Source organism: Andrena cerasifolii, chromosome 14, assembly GCF_050908995.1.
Source record: "Andrena cerasifolii isolate SP2316 chromosome 14, iyAndCera1_principal, whole genome shotgun sequence".
Classification (NCBI taxonomy): Eukaryota; Metazoa; Arthropoda; class Insecta; order Hymenoptera; family Andrenidae; genus Andrena; species Andrena cerasifolii.
In genome coordinates this window covers 11595576-11610990 of record NC_135131.1, presented here as the reverse complement: position 1 = coordinate 11610990, position 15415 = coordinate 11595576, and the positions used below count along the sequence as shown (strand labels likewise).

At 42.9% G+C, this 15415-nt stretch overlaps 1 protein-coding gene across 11 annotated transcripts in view; it reads left to right on the top strand.

Moving 5' to 3' along the window:
* Positions 1 to 9071, top strand: part of Spri (Src homology 2 domain-containing protein sprint) — a 99293-nt gene extending 90222 nt beyond the window's left edge. For all 11 annotated transcript variants that reach the window (XM_076827096.1, XM_076827094.1, XM_076827093.1 and 8 more), the window contains 5 exons: positions 4658 to 5118; positions 5584 to 5715; positions 5789 to 6031; positions 6581 to 6773; positions 6872 to 9071. In XM_076827096.1, the coding sequence (XP_076683211.1) occupies positions 4658 to 5118; positions 5584 to 5715; positions 5789 to 6031; positions 6581 to 6773; positions 6872 to 6975 (1133 nt within the window). In that variant the 3' untranslated portion in view covers positions 6976 to 9071. The remainder of the gene's footprint in view (positions 1 to 4657; positions 5119 to 5583; positions 5716 to 5788; positions 6032 to 6580; positions 6774 to 6871) is intronic.
* Positions 9072 to 15415: the final 6344 nt, after the last annotated feature.

Sequence of the window (15415 nt, the reverse complement as noted above, 5' to 3'; positions counted from 1 at the left end):
ACGGACTTGTGTAACGAAAGCGACACGCGTTGGCGATTACGAACAGTACTGTTTTGTCTCGTTGAAAGTGACGTAGCCGCCTAAGTTGCGTCGTAGAAATGATTGTATTATCATACGACGCGTTTATCAGAGCCTCGGGGCAACTTGCCCAAAGAATCGATAGCGTATTACGCTTCAATCGACTCTGATATTGCATCCTGGTTACGGCATTTTTTTGCACGAAATTATCTTCCGAATGTAGCGCATTGGTATTATTAAATCATCGTCTATTTTGCGCGCTTGCGTGCACTGACATTCCGGATAGCGAACAATTTCGTAATTAGTCCAAAGCATCTCTTGTAGCTCGCAGATAAGCCCAGAGCGCATTTTTCAAGCTCTCAGACTTTCAATTATCAAGCTCGCGAAGCATCGATCTCTCAAGGTCTTAAACTCTTCAACTGCTCGAACCCCTAAGCCCTTAAGCTCGCAAGCCCCCGATTCCCCAAGCACTTAAGCCCACGTACCCCAGCTCCCAAGCCCCTTAGTACCGCAGCACCCAAGTTCCCAACTTGCCAACCCTCGTGACACACTCTTAAGAAGATTCACTCGCACAAATCCAAGCTGCCACGACACGCGTCTCTCGAATCCACATGTTTAAGCCAGCAATCAGATTCTTTCTCTCCTCCCTCGAAGAGGTTTTCTACGATCGAACAAGCTTGAAGTTCTCCCCGACGCAAACTTCTACCCAGCCTCGTTAAATAACGCAAAACGCGTTCGAAGTTCTGGGACGACGATGAACCCCGCGGGCAGCAGAGCGCCAGCGAACGAGTTTGGTATTCGAACAGCGAACGCCTCGTAAACTATTTGAATTTGTTGGAAAAGCTGGCCATTACGGTTCAGTTTACAAGCTGACCCGTCGTACTCGAGACTGGGGACCGACGATCCTTTCCCTCGGAAGAGAACTTGGCGAAATTCAACTTGCCGGGGCTCGTAACGAGCGGGCCAAATAGTTTCTTACTTACGATGCATGCAAATTCAACCTACCCCTGGGGCAGGTTCAGATTGCCATAGTGAATAGTTAAGTTTACCTAAATTGGCCAAATATCGTCACAAAAGGTACCGATACGAACGTTGGAGCTAATCGGCGATCAAGGATAGCTACGCTAAATAGCTGTGTAACACCGCGAAGCATTTTCTCCGCGGCAAGCAGATTAGAATCTTAACTCAACTAAGCGCATCGTCTTTAATAATGAGCGTCGGCGTTCACGTTTCACAGGCTGTTCACGTGCACAGTCTGGTATCCATACTACGAGATATCTGGCACAATGCACGGCAGCAATCAGTTCCCCGACTTTGTAAACATGACCGCTTCTCGGGGGACACTTTTCAGCCGCCTAAAGTCTGCCGGTCTTCGTTCGTCGCGCCACCACTCTTTCAGCTCTCTTGGAAGAAGAGAGTCTCTGACCTGTCCCAGGACGAGGGCGTTGTTACGATGAGATATTCACTATAGTGTTAACTCCTCGAAGTTAATGTAACTTACAAGGGAAGTTCGGTTACCCGAACATTCCGATTTTTTTTAAACTCTCCAGAGTTGTAGAGGACTCGAGTGTTCGTACCCATTTTCGAGTCTTCGAGGTGAAAACACTCCTTAAAGGTTAATGCGTGATTTCCTATGTTCCTGTGTAATGTATATTGTGAAAAATATAGTAGATATAAATGAATTATTAGAATAAAAACTTAACGGCTTTTTCTGTCCTATACAACTGTGTATGAAATTGTTTAAAATTTGTAGTTTAAAGAGGAAGACGCTCCTCGCCACAAATTTTAAACAATTCGATTACATAGTTTTATACAGAATTCAACACCATTAATTTTTCTTTATAACAATTGTTTTACATCTACTAGGGTTATACTGGAAATTAAGATATACTGGACACTCAGTAACATTTAGAGCAGTGTTTCCTAAACTTTTTTGAGTCGCAATCCCCTTTCATAATATTCAAATAACCTGAGATCCCCCCATAATAAGGTAAATAAAACACATTAAAAAATGTATTTCAGAATATAATTAATAATATTAAACTTAATAATATATCTTAAGAATATAACTAATAATATTCTAAGTTAATAATAGTAAAAATATAACCGTGACGACCCCCCAGAAGACATTTCGCGACCCACAGATTGGGAATCACTGCTTTAGGGGGTGCTTTCACCCCGAAGAACCGAAAATGGGCACGAACAAAAAAATTCCCAATATACCTGGTTTCGAAAAAAATCGGAGTGTTCGTGTAATCGAACTACCCTTGTTAGACTTGTTTGAGAGAATAGGCAAGTGATCGAAGATCAGGATACGCTAGCTGAGCTTTTATTTAGAATAACGTTACACGCACCGTTTTTCGTTGGGGGTAGGTAACAGCGGCTCCTAGTCAGGGCTGCTGGCCGTATTTGAAAATATCCAGCTGCTTGTCTCTGGCTGCATCTTCCTTATCTGTATGTTCGGCAGCGCCGATAGTATCTCTTCGTCTCCTGTCCGTGGGGAACGGTCCCTGGCGAGAGAATATAGGCGTACGGCTCCTTTACAACGTTCCTGGCCGTCCACCCCAGGTTACAAAATTTGCTGGAGCTGCAGACATTCGCTTCTGTCGGCGCGAACAATCAGCCTCCCCTCTCCAGGTCAGAACTGCAAAGTGCAACAGCGATATGGTCTTCCCCGGCTACCTTTCTCGATAGCGCTGTGGATTCTTCAGTGCCTGCCAGTCCAGAGTCGGTGTAGCCTCGTGCAGGCGCGTGTGGAAACTGACAGACGACAGCTCGAGTGTGATAGTTGACTGTGAGAAAGGATGTCGCTCTGACAGCGCAGGGCACCTTGTGAAAACACCCTGAAGAAGGTATTGGTGCTTTGGATCTGTGGCTTCTTGGAGGTCGTGGACCTTTTATAGATTTTATTAAGGGAATTGACGAGCTCTTGAACAAGTTTGGAAGGAAAGGATGTGTGTGCAATGCAGATATCTGGCTGCTGGAACTGGAAGGAGGAAGCTGAGTGTTTTCACGGGTTATCGGTACTTCGACGAGCGTGGATACTGATAGGGGGAAAGCATCAATGAACCTTGTGGTCTGAAGGAAGTAGATTTGAAGAGGCCGCGGGTGGGGAAACAAGCAGCGTATTATCTAGGAATTCGTGATTTTCGTGAGTGTTTGAAGAAAGTGTCCGCACGACTGGCGATAGCACCGAATACCGGAAAAGTCCTCGTTGTTGATCATTCGAACTGATTTTCTACGATAGCGATATCAAATGCCGATTTCGGTTGAATCTCATCAACGGTACAAAAAGCTCAGCTTTAATCTCTCAAGCTTCGACTTGCGTTATATTAAAATCCAAAGAAGCTCCTCTACCATCTCCATATCAAAGAAAGAGGCTTCTCTACTTAACGTCGATCATCTCCGAGCAGTCGAACTGAATGACAGAAGCTTGCCAACGCCAGCCCCAGGTGAAGATCAATTATAATCAAACAGTATCGCGCGAAAATTGCCGCGGACGAGGAACTTTGTTCGTTGGAAACTCGAGGGCATCGCCGATCAACTCGCACAGTGCGAAGGTCCATCTGCAATTAATTTCTAACGATAGGAGACTGCTCGCCGGCCCATTAATCTCTCCGCGAGGTCTCTCCGGTATTTGCGAAGATAGCGTACGGAGAAGCGTGGACCCGACGACGAGAGAGCTGGAGGGTCCTAAAAAGAAAGTTTCCTCGTGGAGAGACCGTATATCTGCGCACAAGATTCCACGGTCGCCAAGATAACCGCTCGTCGAGCCTCGAAGACGCCTGGAGTCCTGGCCCGGGTCATCGTCGTCGATAATTTTATGCGGAATTCTCGGGACGATAAGGTCGCTGGCATGAGGGCTGCAGATAAGCCGGGGATGATCTTTTCGCGATAAGGAACTACACTTCCATTCCGCGAATGGGAGAGAGTAGACAGAGACTCGATTCCGGTGGCCATGCTCCTCGAGAAGCAAAATCCACAAGTTAACGAACTTGAGCCTGAAGTCTGACGACCTCCATATTGCGAACAGTGTTGAGCTTAAAGCAAATTCATCTGATAGACTGATCTAGCGGACCCTCGGGTCGACAAATCGCCAGCGACATGATAAATTGTTCGGTGAAGGTCCGCGGCGAGCGGCAGACTCTCTCTGCTAGAACCAGAGACGTGTTCCGGAAGTTAGGCAGGTGGTTCCGGTGCGTTTGCAGGAGGCTTCAGAACAGCGTCGAAGTCCTTAAACGTGAGCCAATTGAAGCTACCGATATGCCCTGATAAAGAACGCGGATCGAATCCCCATCTTCATAAGCACGTATACAGATAAAGCCTAGTTGCAGCATTTTTAACGTAGTTCAGCTATTTCTGAAGCCGGCTTACTATTAGTAGTTCACCGTTGATAAGATAAGATGATTGTATTTGCGGAGATACTGTGTAAGAAAGACCTTGAATGGTTTCTTTTTAACACTAGTATCGAGCACTTCCAATACGTCCCATAGTAATCAATCTTCACTTATCGTTCGAACTTCTCATTCTTCAAACTCTATTCTTCCCGTGACCTTTCGATAGGAGACAGTGAAGCATCGTCCCTAGTATCAGTAAGACCCCAAATCCCTTTAACCACGGTTGTCACTTTGGTTTCCAGCTCCACCACGGTTACAAGCCCTCAGGAACCGCGAGAATGGTGGTAGTGGGACCACGATAAGGTCGTACGCCCTTCAGCTAGCCGCTGATAAGACGACCACTTTCTCCCAAAACATCGAGAACTTCATCCAGTGCACGAAGGAGGGCAAGGAGGCCAGCCCCCATGTGGTGATGAGAAACATGCGGCAGTTCATGTCTGGCATGAAGAACTACCTGGTGAAACACGGCGAGAGGGAATTCGAGAAGGAGGTGGAGAAGGAGAGGCTGAAGCTGAAGCCCAACGAGTTTCTCAACCTGGATGCCATTCTGGAAGGAGTGATGATGGGCCTTGTGGTGAGGCCTCTCAGGGAACACGTCTACAGACTCTTCGTCGAGCATTACGCCACCACTGGCTCACTGCAGACCCTCGTCGAGAGCATACAGCACGCCCAGGGGAAGCACATCCAGGATCTCGGCGTTCGAGTTAGTAAATTACCCAATAATCATTGGCTAAGTTCAGCAGACTCAACCGTTGAGATAACCGGTGTGGAGGGAACGGTGATCAGGTACCAGCAGATCCCAACGTGCTGGGTAAAAGTAGCGAGCGAGATCACTGAACTTGTTGAGAAGTTGACAAGTGAGCGGTAGCGTTCAAAGCAAAAACACTCAACAGTTGCTCAACCGTTGAGTCTGCTGAACGCAGTCATAGAGAGGCTGAATGAGATGCGGTTGCTAGATGCGTTTAGATGTTTTCTGGGTTCAGCTTTGTTCTTCCTGCTAAAGAGGTCTTTAGAGTATTTTCTACTAAAATACTGATTTTGGGTTAAAATTGCCCTACATACACTATCCTCCCTGTCTCCCTAGAACTTGAGCAAGTGCTGGCGCTGAGGATTGAATGTAGATGTTGTACTGTATTAAATAACCACGATTTTTCGTCCTAATTTACAGCCAAAGATCATACCCCCTTCGGAACCGAGTCTGGAGCGAATCCTCAAGTACATCGAACGCCTCCAGAAAGCGGACTCGCCCTTGGACAAGCTGGAGAACCTGCTCGCGGCCATTTCGGCGATTTTCAACTCCGTAAGCGTGGTTGCAGCATTTGTAACACCCTCTAACTAGGAAGACCAAGCATTCGCTACGATCCCTTCTTTAGGTGAAACACGCAAACTCGGGCAGACACGTGACGCTGGGCGCGGACGACCTCCTACCTCTTCTAGTCTGGGTGCTGGTCCGCGGCAAGGTCGTGGATGCCGAAGTGGAGGCAGAGTACATGTGGGGCCTGCTTCATCCCTCCCTTCTCACCGGCGAAGGGGGCTACTACCTGACAACGCTATCCAGCGCGGTTCACGTTTTGAAGACGTTCAAGTCTAGCACGGGGACCATGTCCACGTTGAACGTAAGCGGATCACCTTCAGGGGCGGATTTGTGTATAGGCTAAATAAGCTGGAGCCTAGGGTGGCAAACTTTTCGGTGCGGAAAATTTGGCACGGGGGCAATTTTGGGAAGGAATAATTTCGAGAGGTGGAAAAATTTTGAGGAGCAGCATATTTTGGGGAGCGACAAATTTTGGGGACCGACAAATTTTGAGGGGTAGCAGATTTGGTGGAGCGATAATTTCGAGAAGTGGAAAATTTTAAGGAGCAGCATATTTTAAGCAAGAGAAATTGGTATTTTTTTTATTTTTTACTTTAAAAACAAATGTACCTTTTTCAATGTAGCGAATTAGAAAAAAACTCCCACGTGGGTAGCGATATTGAATTAACTTTGAATTTTTCTCGACTCTTTTCAATTAAAATATTTAATGATATTTCACGGAAAGGGCGGCAGCCGCTTGTTAGTCTAGGGGCGCCAAATCTCAAAATCCGTCCCTGATCACTTTTCTACAGCATCTGTAGTATTCTGTGTACAAGTCGCAGAGCCTGTATATATCGCTTACTCTCTTCAGGGATGTGGAACACCGGACTGTTCATCCGTACTACGAATCTTAGTGCCAGATGAACTACACGGATCCTTGAATACCAGGACACTACCTGTGCGACCCAACATGAACACCAGAGAAATTTGTCGCATCCTCGCGCACAAGATAAGGTGCACCAATCCTCAGGACTATGGTCTGTTTAAACTAGTCCAAGGCGAAGGTAATTATTCATTCTGGTACTATTGTAGTGGAGGTAGAAAATTGGGAAGATAATGAACTACGTAATTATATTCGAGGATATCTTTCTCTTTTTTACAGAAACCTTACTTGGCGACCATGAATGCCCACAGGAGCTCTCTCACTGCCTTTTCGCTTACAAGCGGATCGATGCCAAGATAGCCTGGCCGAAACCAAGCTCTTAATAGGTTTCGATTATCGTGGTGACGAAACTAGCAAGTTTGAAGCAGCTTGTGTCTCTGCTCTCACTGCTAGTATCGCCACCGCGCCAATTACCTTTAAATCTCATTCTTTTCGGTAGATATGGATGTACGATTACGAGCAGACTCGAAGGAACGATTTAGGAAAGACTCTGACACAAATTTCGAGCACAAACACTCTGTAATTAACTCTTAGAACTTGAACACTGCCAGGTGTAGACAGCCGTTGAACGTAGTCCAACGAAGTATCGATGATAAATGATAAATTTAATCGGAGACAAAGCGGGGAGTTAAAAGCGACTTTCATCGAAAAAACAAACAAACACGCGTACATTATCTTCACCTCCATTTATTTCGTTTTTATTATTAATCGATCACCATCGAATCTTTAAAATGGTGGCAGTCATTCACCGATTGGTCGCTTTTTATCTCGATACCTTTCCCGTTAAATGTATCAAGAGATCCGGTAAATTCTTTTGCCAGTGTACGGCGAGATAGCAGCAACAGGAAAAGATTTATCGTGACACGGTTTAAGGATCGATTATCAAACTAAAATAGCAGACTGCAATCAGGCCGTTATCATTCAGTCGGATCTAATTTTACTTCCCGAGCCAGGTGCTAGAACGCCGGGTCGGCTGAACGGACTTCGCTCCATGCAATTAGTTTCTCCATTGGCACTAAAACAGTTTTAAAAAAAATGCCTGCCGACCGTTAGCTGTTCGTGATCGGCACGTGCAACGTAATTAAACGAGGAAACAGATCGCGTATTACTCAGTATTCGATATTTCACGAAGCTTTACGAGAACAAAGATACTAATCGAGTCTTGTTGGCGGAGCAAAGTGGGCTTCGATGAATATTCCTCTCGATCCTTTTCTCAATAAAAACGACTGGAATCTTGCTCAGAAGAATCGTGAATTTTCATCGGGCTCGAGTGCCCACTTTGCTGGAAATCGCAGCACGTTTTCTACAGGATGAAGTACCTAAAGGGGAATAGCCGAGCGTGCTTGTTGTCTTTGATGACACGGAGACCTTATAATAATTATTCTTGTCTGTCCTCCAACGTGAAATGCCCTATCATTCTAAAGCTTCGATCACATTTGTTCTTTCAACTATATTTTACGCTCCCGCGTCTCTCCTTAAGAACCCAAATGACCTCATCCTTGAATAAACGTGCTCGTGGCTTCAAAGACAGCGGGGACGGTTGCGTATTCTTCGAGGCGCCTCATGCCTAAAATATAATCGAGTAAAACCGTAAGAGACTCCTTGATACAAATTAATTAGGCTTAGAGCACGAAAGACTAGTTTAGACTCTATTTTAAGTACTTTGTACGAGACGTGGCGGATTACTGGATAAACAGTTTGTACTTTTAGACAGGCGTCGCAATATTTATTGGAAGTTGTACACATATTTTAATATCTGTCGGATGTCGCTTCTACCCTTTTCACGGATGTATTTGCCAGGCTGATTTGATCACCTATTTTAAAGGCTGTGGAATAATCTCAGAATCGCAAGGAAAACTGATTAACGAACAGCGGGTTCACTGTTTTTTTTTGGATGCTGCGAGTGGCGGGCGAACGGGGAGGAAGTTAGAGGAAGGTAGAGAGAAAAGGGAGCGAGATGAATGGAAGAGGTGCAAATATTTTACTACTGAAACTCGTACAAATCAGCCTTGCACGTTATTGTCTGAACGGATGTGTAGCCCCTCGATACGTGTAATAATGATATTAGCGATTTATAAATGTACATTTCTTCTGTCGTACCTAATTTATTACAACGCGTTTTTTTAATAATACCTGTAATGTCGTAATTGCCCGCTGCATTAAACGTGCTTTCGATCCTCCCCTCTAATTGATTACGATTAACTTGTAACGTTAATGCTTCTAATATGCTAGTCAAGCCCGATACAGATCAGGAGTTTGTAAAAGTACCGTTTTTACGTGTAACTTCGTGATAGTTTTCATTTGTTGAAAGGTATATCTCATTGATTATCATTACTCTCTCCACGATTATTATTATTATTATTATTATTACTATTGTAACGTGTAACAACTATGCTCAATAAAAAACTTTTCTATAATACGAGGAAGCAGGTGGAACGTTGAAAAATACATACACGTAGTTCGCGAATGAATTATTGAATTATAGATAGACTTTCGCACGTGAAGTAGAAGTAACAGAGCGGGCTCAGAGAGATGAAAGCAGCCTAACAGTACAGTCTAAGCGCTGTATTTGTATTCTTCTCTTTTCGCTTTATAAGAGCGCGAATTTTTCGCGTCTGGCAAGTCATGTATTGTCGGGGAACAGGCCGCTGCTATTTATAGCAGCATTTTTAACGTTATAAGCAGCTATAACTATAAATAGACCCAGAACTTCGGATCGCGAATGAATAAATTAACAAATGCGTCAATTCCTCCGTCATTATTCATATTCACTCTCCTGATAATTTGATTAGTTTCCCGTCTCCAATTTATGCACTTTTTTCGAAATGCGTTCGAAAATAGAGGTCCTTAAGGGGGTAGACACGTCACGTGACCTAGTCGATTCGGCAGGTCGGTATTACAGCATTTTTTTCTGCACAGAAATGGTAATACTTATAATAATGGACGATTACCCGGTGAACGCGAGAGGGAGCTGTTTGCTATTTCTGTATTCTATTCTGAATAAGGAAAGAAATTCTCAGCTGTTCCGTTATACTTATAAAAATTTAAACGGAAAGTCGGCTGGTACTGTAAACGTAGAAAATTCATTGTACATTTCAATTACTTGAAATGTGCTTATGCTACAACATTCTACGTTAGCAGTAAGGTATTCTAAGTGAAAAGGGAAAATAGATGAGGGAATGTCCCCAGAAAATGAAATTTGTTAGGTTAGACATTTTTTTATTAGCAAAGCACCGAAACAGAACATGAAATACACTTATTACACGTCCTCTGCAGAAAGCAGTTATCAACAAACATTATATATACAAAATTGTATTGAATGTTGAATTGGGCTAGTGAAAATGCGCAGACTGGATGCGCGTGATGATTATGTGGTCGGCTCCTCGAAGTGACAGAAAATATAACCTAAATATATGCTATATATCAACAAACGTTTAGTAGCTATTTCAGCTTCAAAGGCATCTTCGATTCTCTCTCCGAAGACGTTACTTAGTGCCACCTCTTTCGACATCATGTTCTCCTGTTACAAAGCTCAATTTTGTGCATTCTGAAAATTTTTGCCAGATTTTGGCCCAGGTATCAGTAGAACATGAAGCGAAAAGTGGTATTCTGAATTTCAGCTTCGAAGGCATCCTCGATTGCTTCTGCGAAGACGTTACTTAGTGCCACCTCTTTCGACATCATGTTCTCCTGTTACAAAGCCCAATTTTGTGCATTCTGAAAATTTTTGCCAGATTTTGGCCCAGGTATCAGGAGAACATGAAGCGAAAAGAGGTATTCTGAATTTCAGCTTCGAAGGCATCTTCGATTCTCTCTCCGAAGACGTTACTTAGTGCCACCTCTTTCGACATCATGTTCTCCTGTTACAAAGCCCAATTTTGTGCATTCTGAAAATTTTTGCCAGATTTTGGCCCAGGTATCAGGAGAACATGAAGCGAAAAGAGGTTTTCTGAATTTCAGCTTCGAAGGCATCTTCGATTCTCTCTCCGAAGACGTTACTTAGTGCCACCTCTTTCGACATCATGTTCTCCTGTTACAAAGCCCAATTTTGTGCATTCTGAAAATTTTTGCCAGATTTTGGCCCAGGTATCAGGAGAACATGAAGCGAAAAGAGGTTTTCTGAATTTCAGCTTCGAAGGCATCTTCGATTCTCTCTCCGAAGACGTTACTTAGTGCCACCTCTTTCGACATCATGTTCTCCTGTTACAAAGCTCAATTTTGTGCATTCTGAAAATTTTTGCCAGATTTTGGCCCAGGTATCAGTAGAACATGAAGCGAAAAGTGGTATTCTGAATTTCAGCTTCGAAGGCATCCTCGATTGCTTCTGCGAAGACGTTACTTAGTGCCACCTCTTTCGACATCATGTTCTCCTGTTACAAAGCCCAATTTTGTGCATTCTGAAAATTTTTGCCAGATTTTGGCCCAGGTATCAGGAGAACATGAAGCGAAAAGAGGTATTCTGAATTTCAGCTTCGAAGGCATCCTCGATTGCTTCTGCGAAGACGTTACTTCGTGCCACCTCTTTCGACATCATGTTCTCCTGTTACAAAGCCCAATTTTGTGCATTCTGAAAATTTTTGCCAGATTTTGGCCCAGGTATCAGGAGAACATGAAGCGAAAAGAGGTATTCTGAATTTCAGCTTCGAAAGCATCTTCGATTGCTTCTGCGAAGACGTTACTTAGTGCCACCTCTTTCGACATCATGTTCTCCTGTTACAAAGCCCAATTTTGTGCATTCTGAAAATTTTTGCCAGATTTTGGCCCAGGTATCAGGAGAACATGAAGCGAAAAGAGGTTTTCTGAATTTCAGCTTCGAAGGCATCTTCGATTCTCTCTCCGAAGACGTTACTTAGTGCCACCTCTTTCGACATCATGTTCTCCTGTTACAAAGCTCAATTTTGTGCATTCTGAAAATTTTTGCCAGATTTTGGCCCAGGTATCAGTAGAACATGAAGCGAAAAGTGGTATTCTGAATTTCAGCTTCGAAGGCATCCTCGATTGCTTCTGCGAAGACGTTACTTAGTGCCACCTCTTTCGACATCATGTTCTCCTGTTACAAAGCCCAATTTTGTGCATTCTGAAAATTTTTGCCAGATTTTGGCCCAGGTATCAGGAGAACATGAAGCGAAAAGAGGTTTTCTGAATTTCAGCTTCGAAGGCATCTTCGATTCTCTCTCCGAAGACGTTACTTAGTGCCACCTCTTTCGACATCATGTTCTCCTGTTACAAAGCTCAATTTTGTGCATTCTGAAAATTTTTGCCAGATTTTGGCCCAGGTATCAGTAGAACATGAAGCGAAAAGTGGTATTCTGAATTTCAGCTTCGAAGGCATCCTCGATTGCTTCTGCGAAGACGTTACTTAGTGCCACCTCTTTCGACATCATGTTCTCCTGTTACAAAGCCCAATTTTGTGCATTCTGAAAATTTTTGCCAGATTTTGGCCCAGGTATCAGGAGAACATGAAGCGAAAAGAGGTATTCTGAATTTCAGCTTCGAAGGCATCTTCGATTCTCTCTCCGAAGACGTTACTTAGTGCCACCTCTTTCGACATCATGTTCTCCTGTTACAAAGCTCAATTTTGTGCATTCTGAAAATTTTTGCCAGATTTTGGCCCAGGTATCAGTAGAACATGAAGCGAAAAGTGGTATTCTGAATTTCAGCTTCGAAGGCATCCTCGATTGCTTCTGCGAAGACGTTACTTAGTGCCACCTCTTTCGACATCATGTTCTCCTGTTACAAAGCCCAATTTTGTGCATTCTGAAAATTTTTGCCAGATTTTGGCCCAGGTATCAGGAGAACATGAAGCGAAAAGAGGTTTTCTGAATTTCAGCTTCGAAGGCATCTTCAATTCTCTCTCCGAAGACGTTACTTAGTGCCACCTCTTTCGACATCATGTTCTCCTGTTACAAAGCTCAATTTTGTGCATTCTGAAAATTTTTGCCAGATTTTGGCCCAGGTATCAGTAGAACATGAAGCGAAAAGTGGTATTCTGAATTTCAGCTTCGAAGGCATCTTCGATTCTCTCTCCGAAGACGTTACTTAGTGCCACCTCTTTCGACATCATGTTATCCTGTTACAAAGCTCAATTTTGTGCATTCTGAAAATTTTTGCCAGATTTTGGCCCAGGTATCAGTAGAACATGAAGCGAAAAGTGGTATTCTGAATTTCAGCTTCGAAGGCATCCTCGATTGCTTCTGCGAAGACGTTACTTAGTGCCACCTCTTTCGACATCATGTTCTCCTGTTACAAAGCCCAATTTTGTGCATTCTGAAAATTTTTGCCAGATTTTGGCCCAGGTATCAGGAGAACATGAAGCGAAAAGAGGTTTTCTGAATTTCAGCTTCGAAGGCATCTTCGATTCTCTCTCCGAAGACGTTACTTAGTGCCACCTCTTTCGACATCATGTTCTCCTGTTACAAAGCTCAATTTTGTGCATTCTGAAAATTTTTGCCAGATTTTGGCCCAGGTATCAGTAGAACATGAAGCGAAAAGTGGTATTCTGAATTTCAGCTTCGAAGGCATCCTCGATTGCTTCTGCGAAGACGTTACTTAGTGCCACCTCTTTCGACATCATGTTCTCCTGTTACAAAGCCCAATTTTGTGCATTCTGAAAATTTTTGCCAGATTTTGGCCCAGGTATCAGGAGAACATGAAGCGAAAAGAGGTTTTCTGAATTTCAGCTTCGAAGGCATCTTCAATTCTCTCTCCGAAGACGTTACTTAGTGCCACCTCTTTCGACATCATGTTCTCCTGTTACAAAGCTCAATTTTGTGCATTCTGAAAATTTTTGCCAGATTTTGGCCCAGGTATCAGTAGAACATGAAGCGAAAAGTGGTATTCTGAATTTCAGCTTCGAAGGCATCTTCGATTCTCTCTCCGAAGACGTTACTTAGTGCCACCTCTTTCGACATCATGTTATCCTGTTACAAAGCTCAATTTTGTGCATTCTGAAAATTTTTGCCAGATTTTGGCCCAGGTATCAGTAGAACATGAAGCGAAAAGTGGTATTCTGAATTTCAGCTTCGAAGGCATCCTCGATTGCTTCTCCGAAGACGTTACTTAGTGCCACCTCTTTCGACATCATGTTCTCCTGTTACAAAGCTCAATTTTGTGCATTCTGAAAATTTTTGCCAGATTTTGGCCCAGGTATCAGTAGAACATGAAGCGAAAAGTGGTATTCTGAATTTCAGCTTCGATGGCATCTTCGATTCTCTCTCCGAAGACGTTACTTAGTGCCACCTCTTTCGACATCATGTTATCCTGTTACAAAGCTCAATTTTGTGCATTCTGAAAATTTTTGCCAGATTTTGGCCCAGGTATCAGTAGAACATGAAGCGAAAAGTGGTATTCTGAATTTCAGCTTCGAAGGCATCCTCGATTGCTTCTGCGAAGACGTTACTTAGTGCCACCTCTTTCGACATCATGTTCTCCTGTTACAAAGCCCAATTTTGTGCATTCTGAAAATTTTTGCCAGATTTTGGCCCAGGTATCAGGAGAACATGAAGCGAAAAGAGGTATTCTGAATTTCAGCTTCGAAGGCATCCTCGATTGCTTCTGCGAAGACGTTACTTAGTGCCACCTCTTTCGACATCATGTTCTCCTGTTACAAAGCCCAATTTTGTGCATTCTGAAAATTTTTGCCAGATTTTGGCCCAGGTATCAGGAGAACATGAAGCGAAAAGAGGTATTCTGAATTTCAGCTTCCATGGTTGCTTTAGCCGAAATTTCGATATTTGGGCTGCCCAAGGCCAAATAAAAGCCCTCTTGAGAATTAGAATTCACACAACTAGTAACTCTTACTGCTGTAGAAACTTTAACGTTACGAAAAACATGATCTCTAATTTTAAGTCCGATATTATATATAAATCTTATAAAAAAGAAAACGATACGGAAGAAGCATGAGATATTTTTGGTAAATTTGACAATGTTTCTAATATTTTCTAAGTCTTTTTATTTTATAAAACAGTTTATCATTGTTGTGTCAAAATGTTAATTTTAATTTTCACATCAGCTTTATTAAAACTTTTTTTTGTTCAAATAAAAATTATTTGTTGTATCTAAAAGAAATAAAGAAAACAGTTCCAGAAAATATTAAGAAAATATGTAAACATCCTTTTCATTCGAGATACTTGAATTTTAGCGCTTTTGGGCTACTTTTCCTGTGCCATCTGGCGGCTCGACATTAAAATAATCTGGCAACCCTGATCCCGGCTCGAGCCGTCGGTCTGTGTAAGTGAGAGAAATTTATTTTGAATGGGAGCTTCATTTTATTATAATACCGTATTTTCGGTTCTATCAAGTGCTTTAAAGTCTACTGTGAAAAATCCATCGTCGTTAAAAATGGAATTAAATGAGTAACTAATAACGAATTGCGGCGAGTATTCCGTGAAATCGTACAGTGTATTGTGGGTTAAGTTAAGTTTGCGAAATGATGTAAGAACTAAGTTAGGGCAGATATTGCTACCATTGAGCTCTATCCTAACTGGAGTGTCAACAGAGCAATGGCGGACGGTCAGACAAGGAACACAAATACGAGGAATTGTGTTCTTATCCACAAAAGAATATTCTTATGAATAATGATCGCAAAATAAAAAAAGAGTCAAATGTATTAAAATTACTCATGATTATTATTTTGAGAGTCGTAACTGATGCTAACAAAGATCATGGTGTAGTGGCGTGTCGCGTGCCGTCTATACCCCCACTACACACAATTTTACTACAGGATAGTAGAGATAGAGAGGGATAGTAGGAAGAAAAAGATAC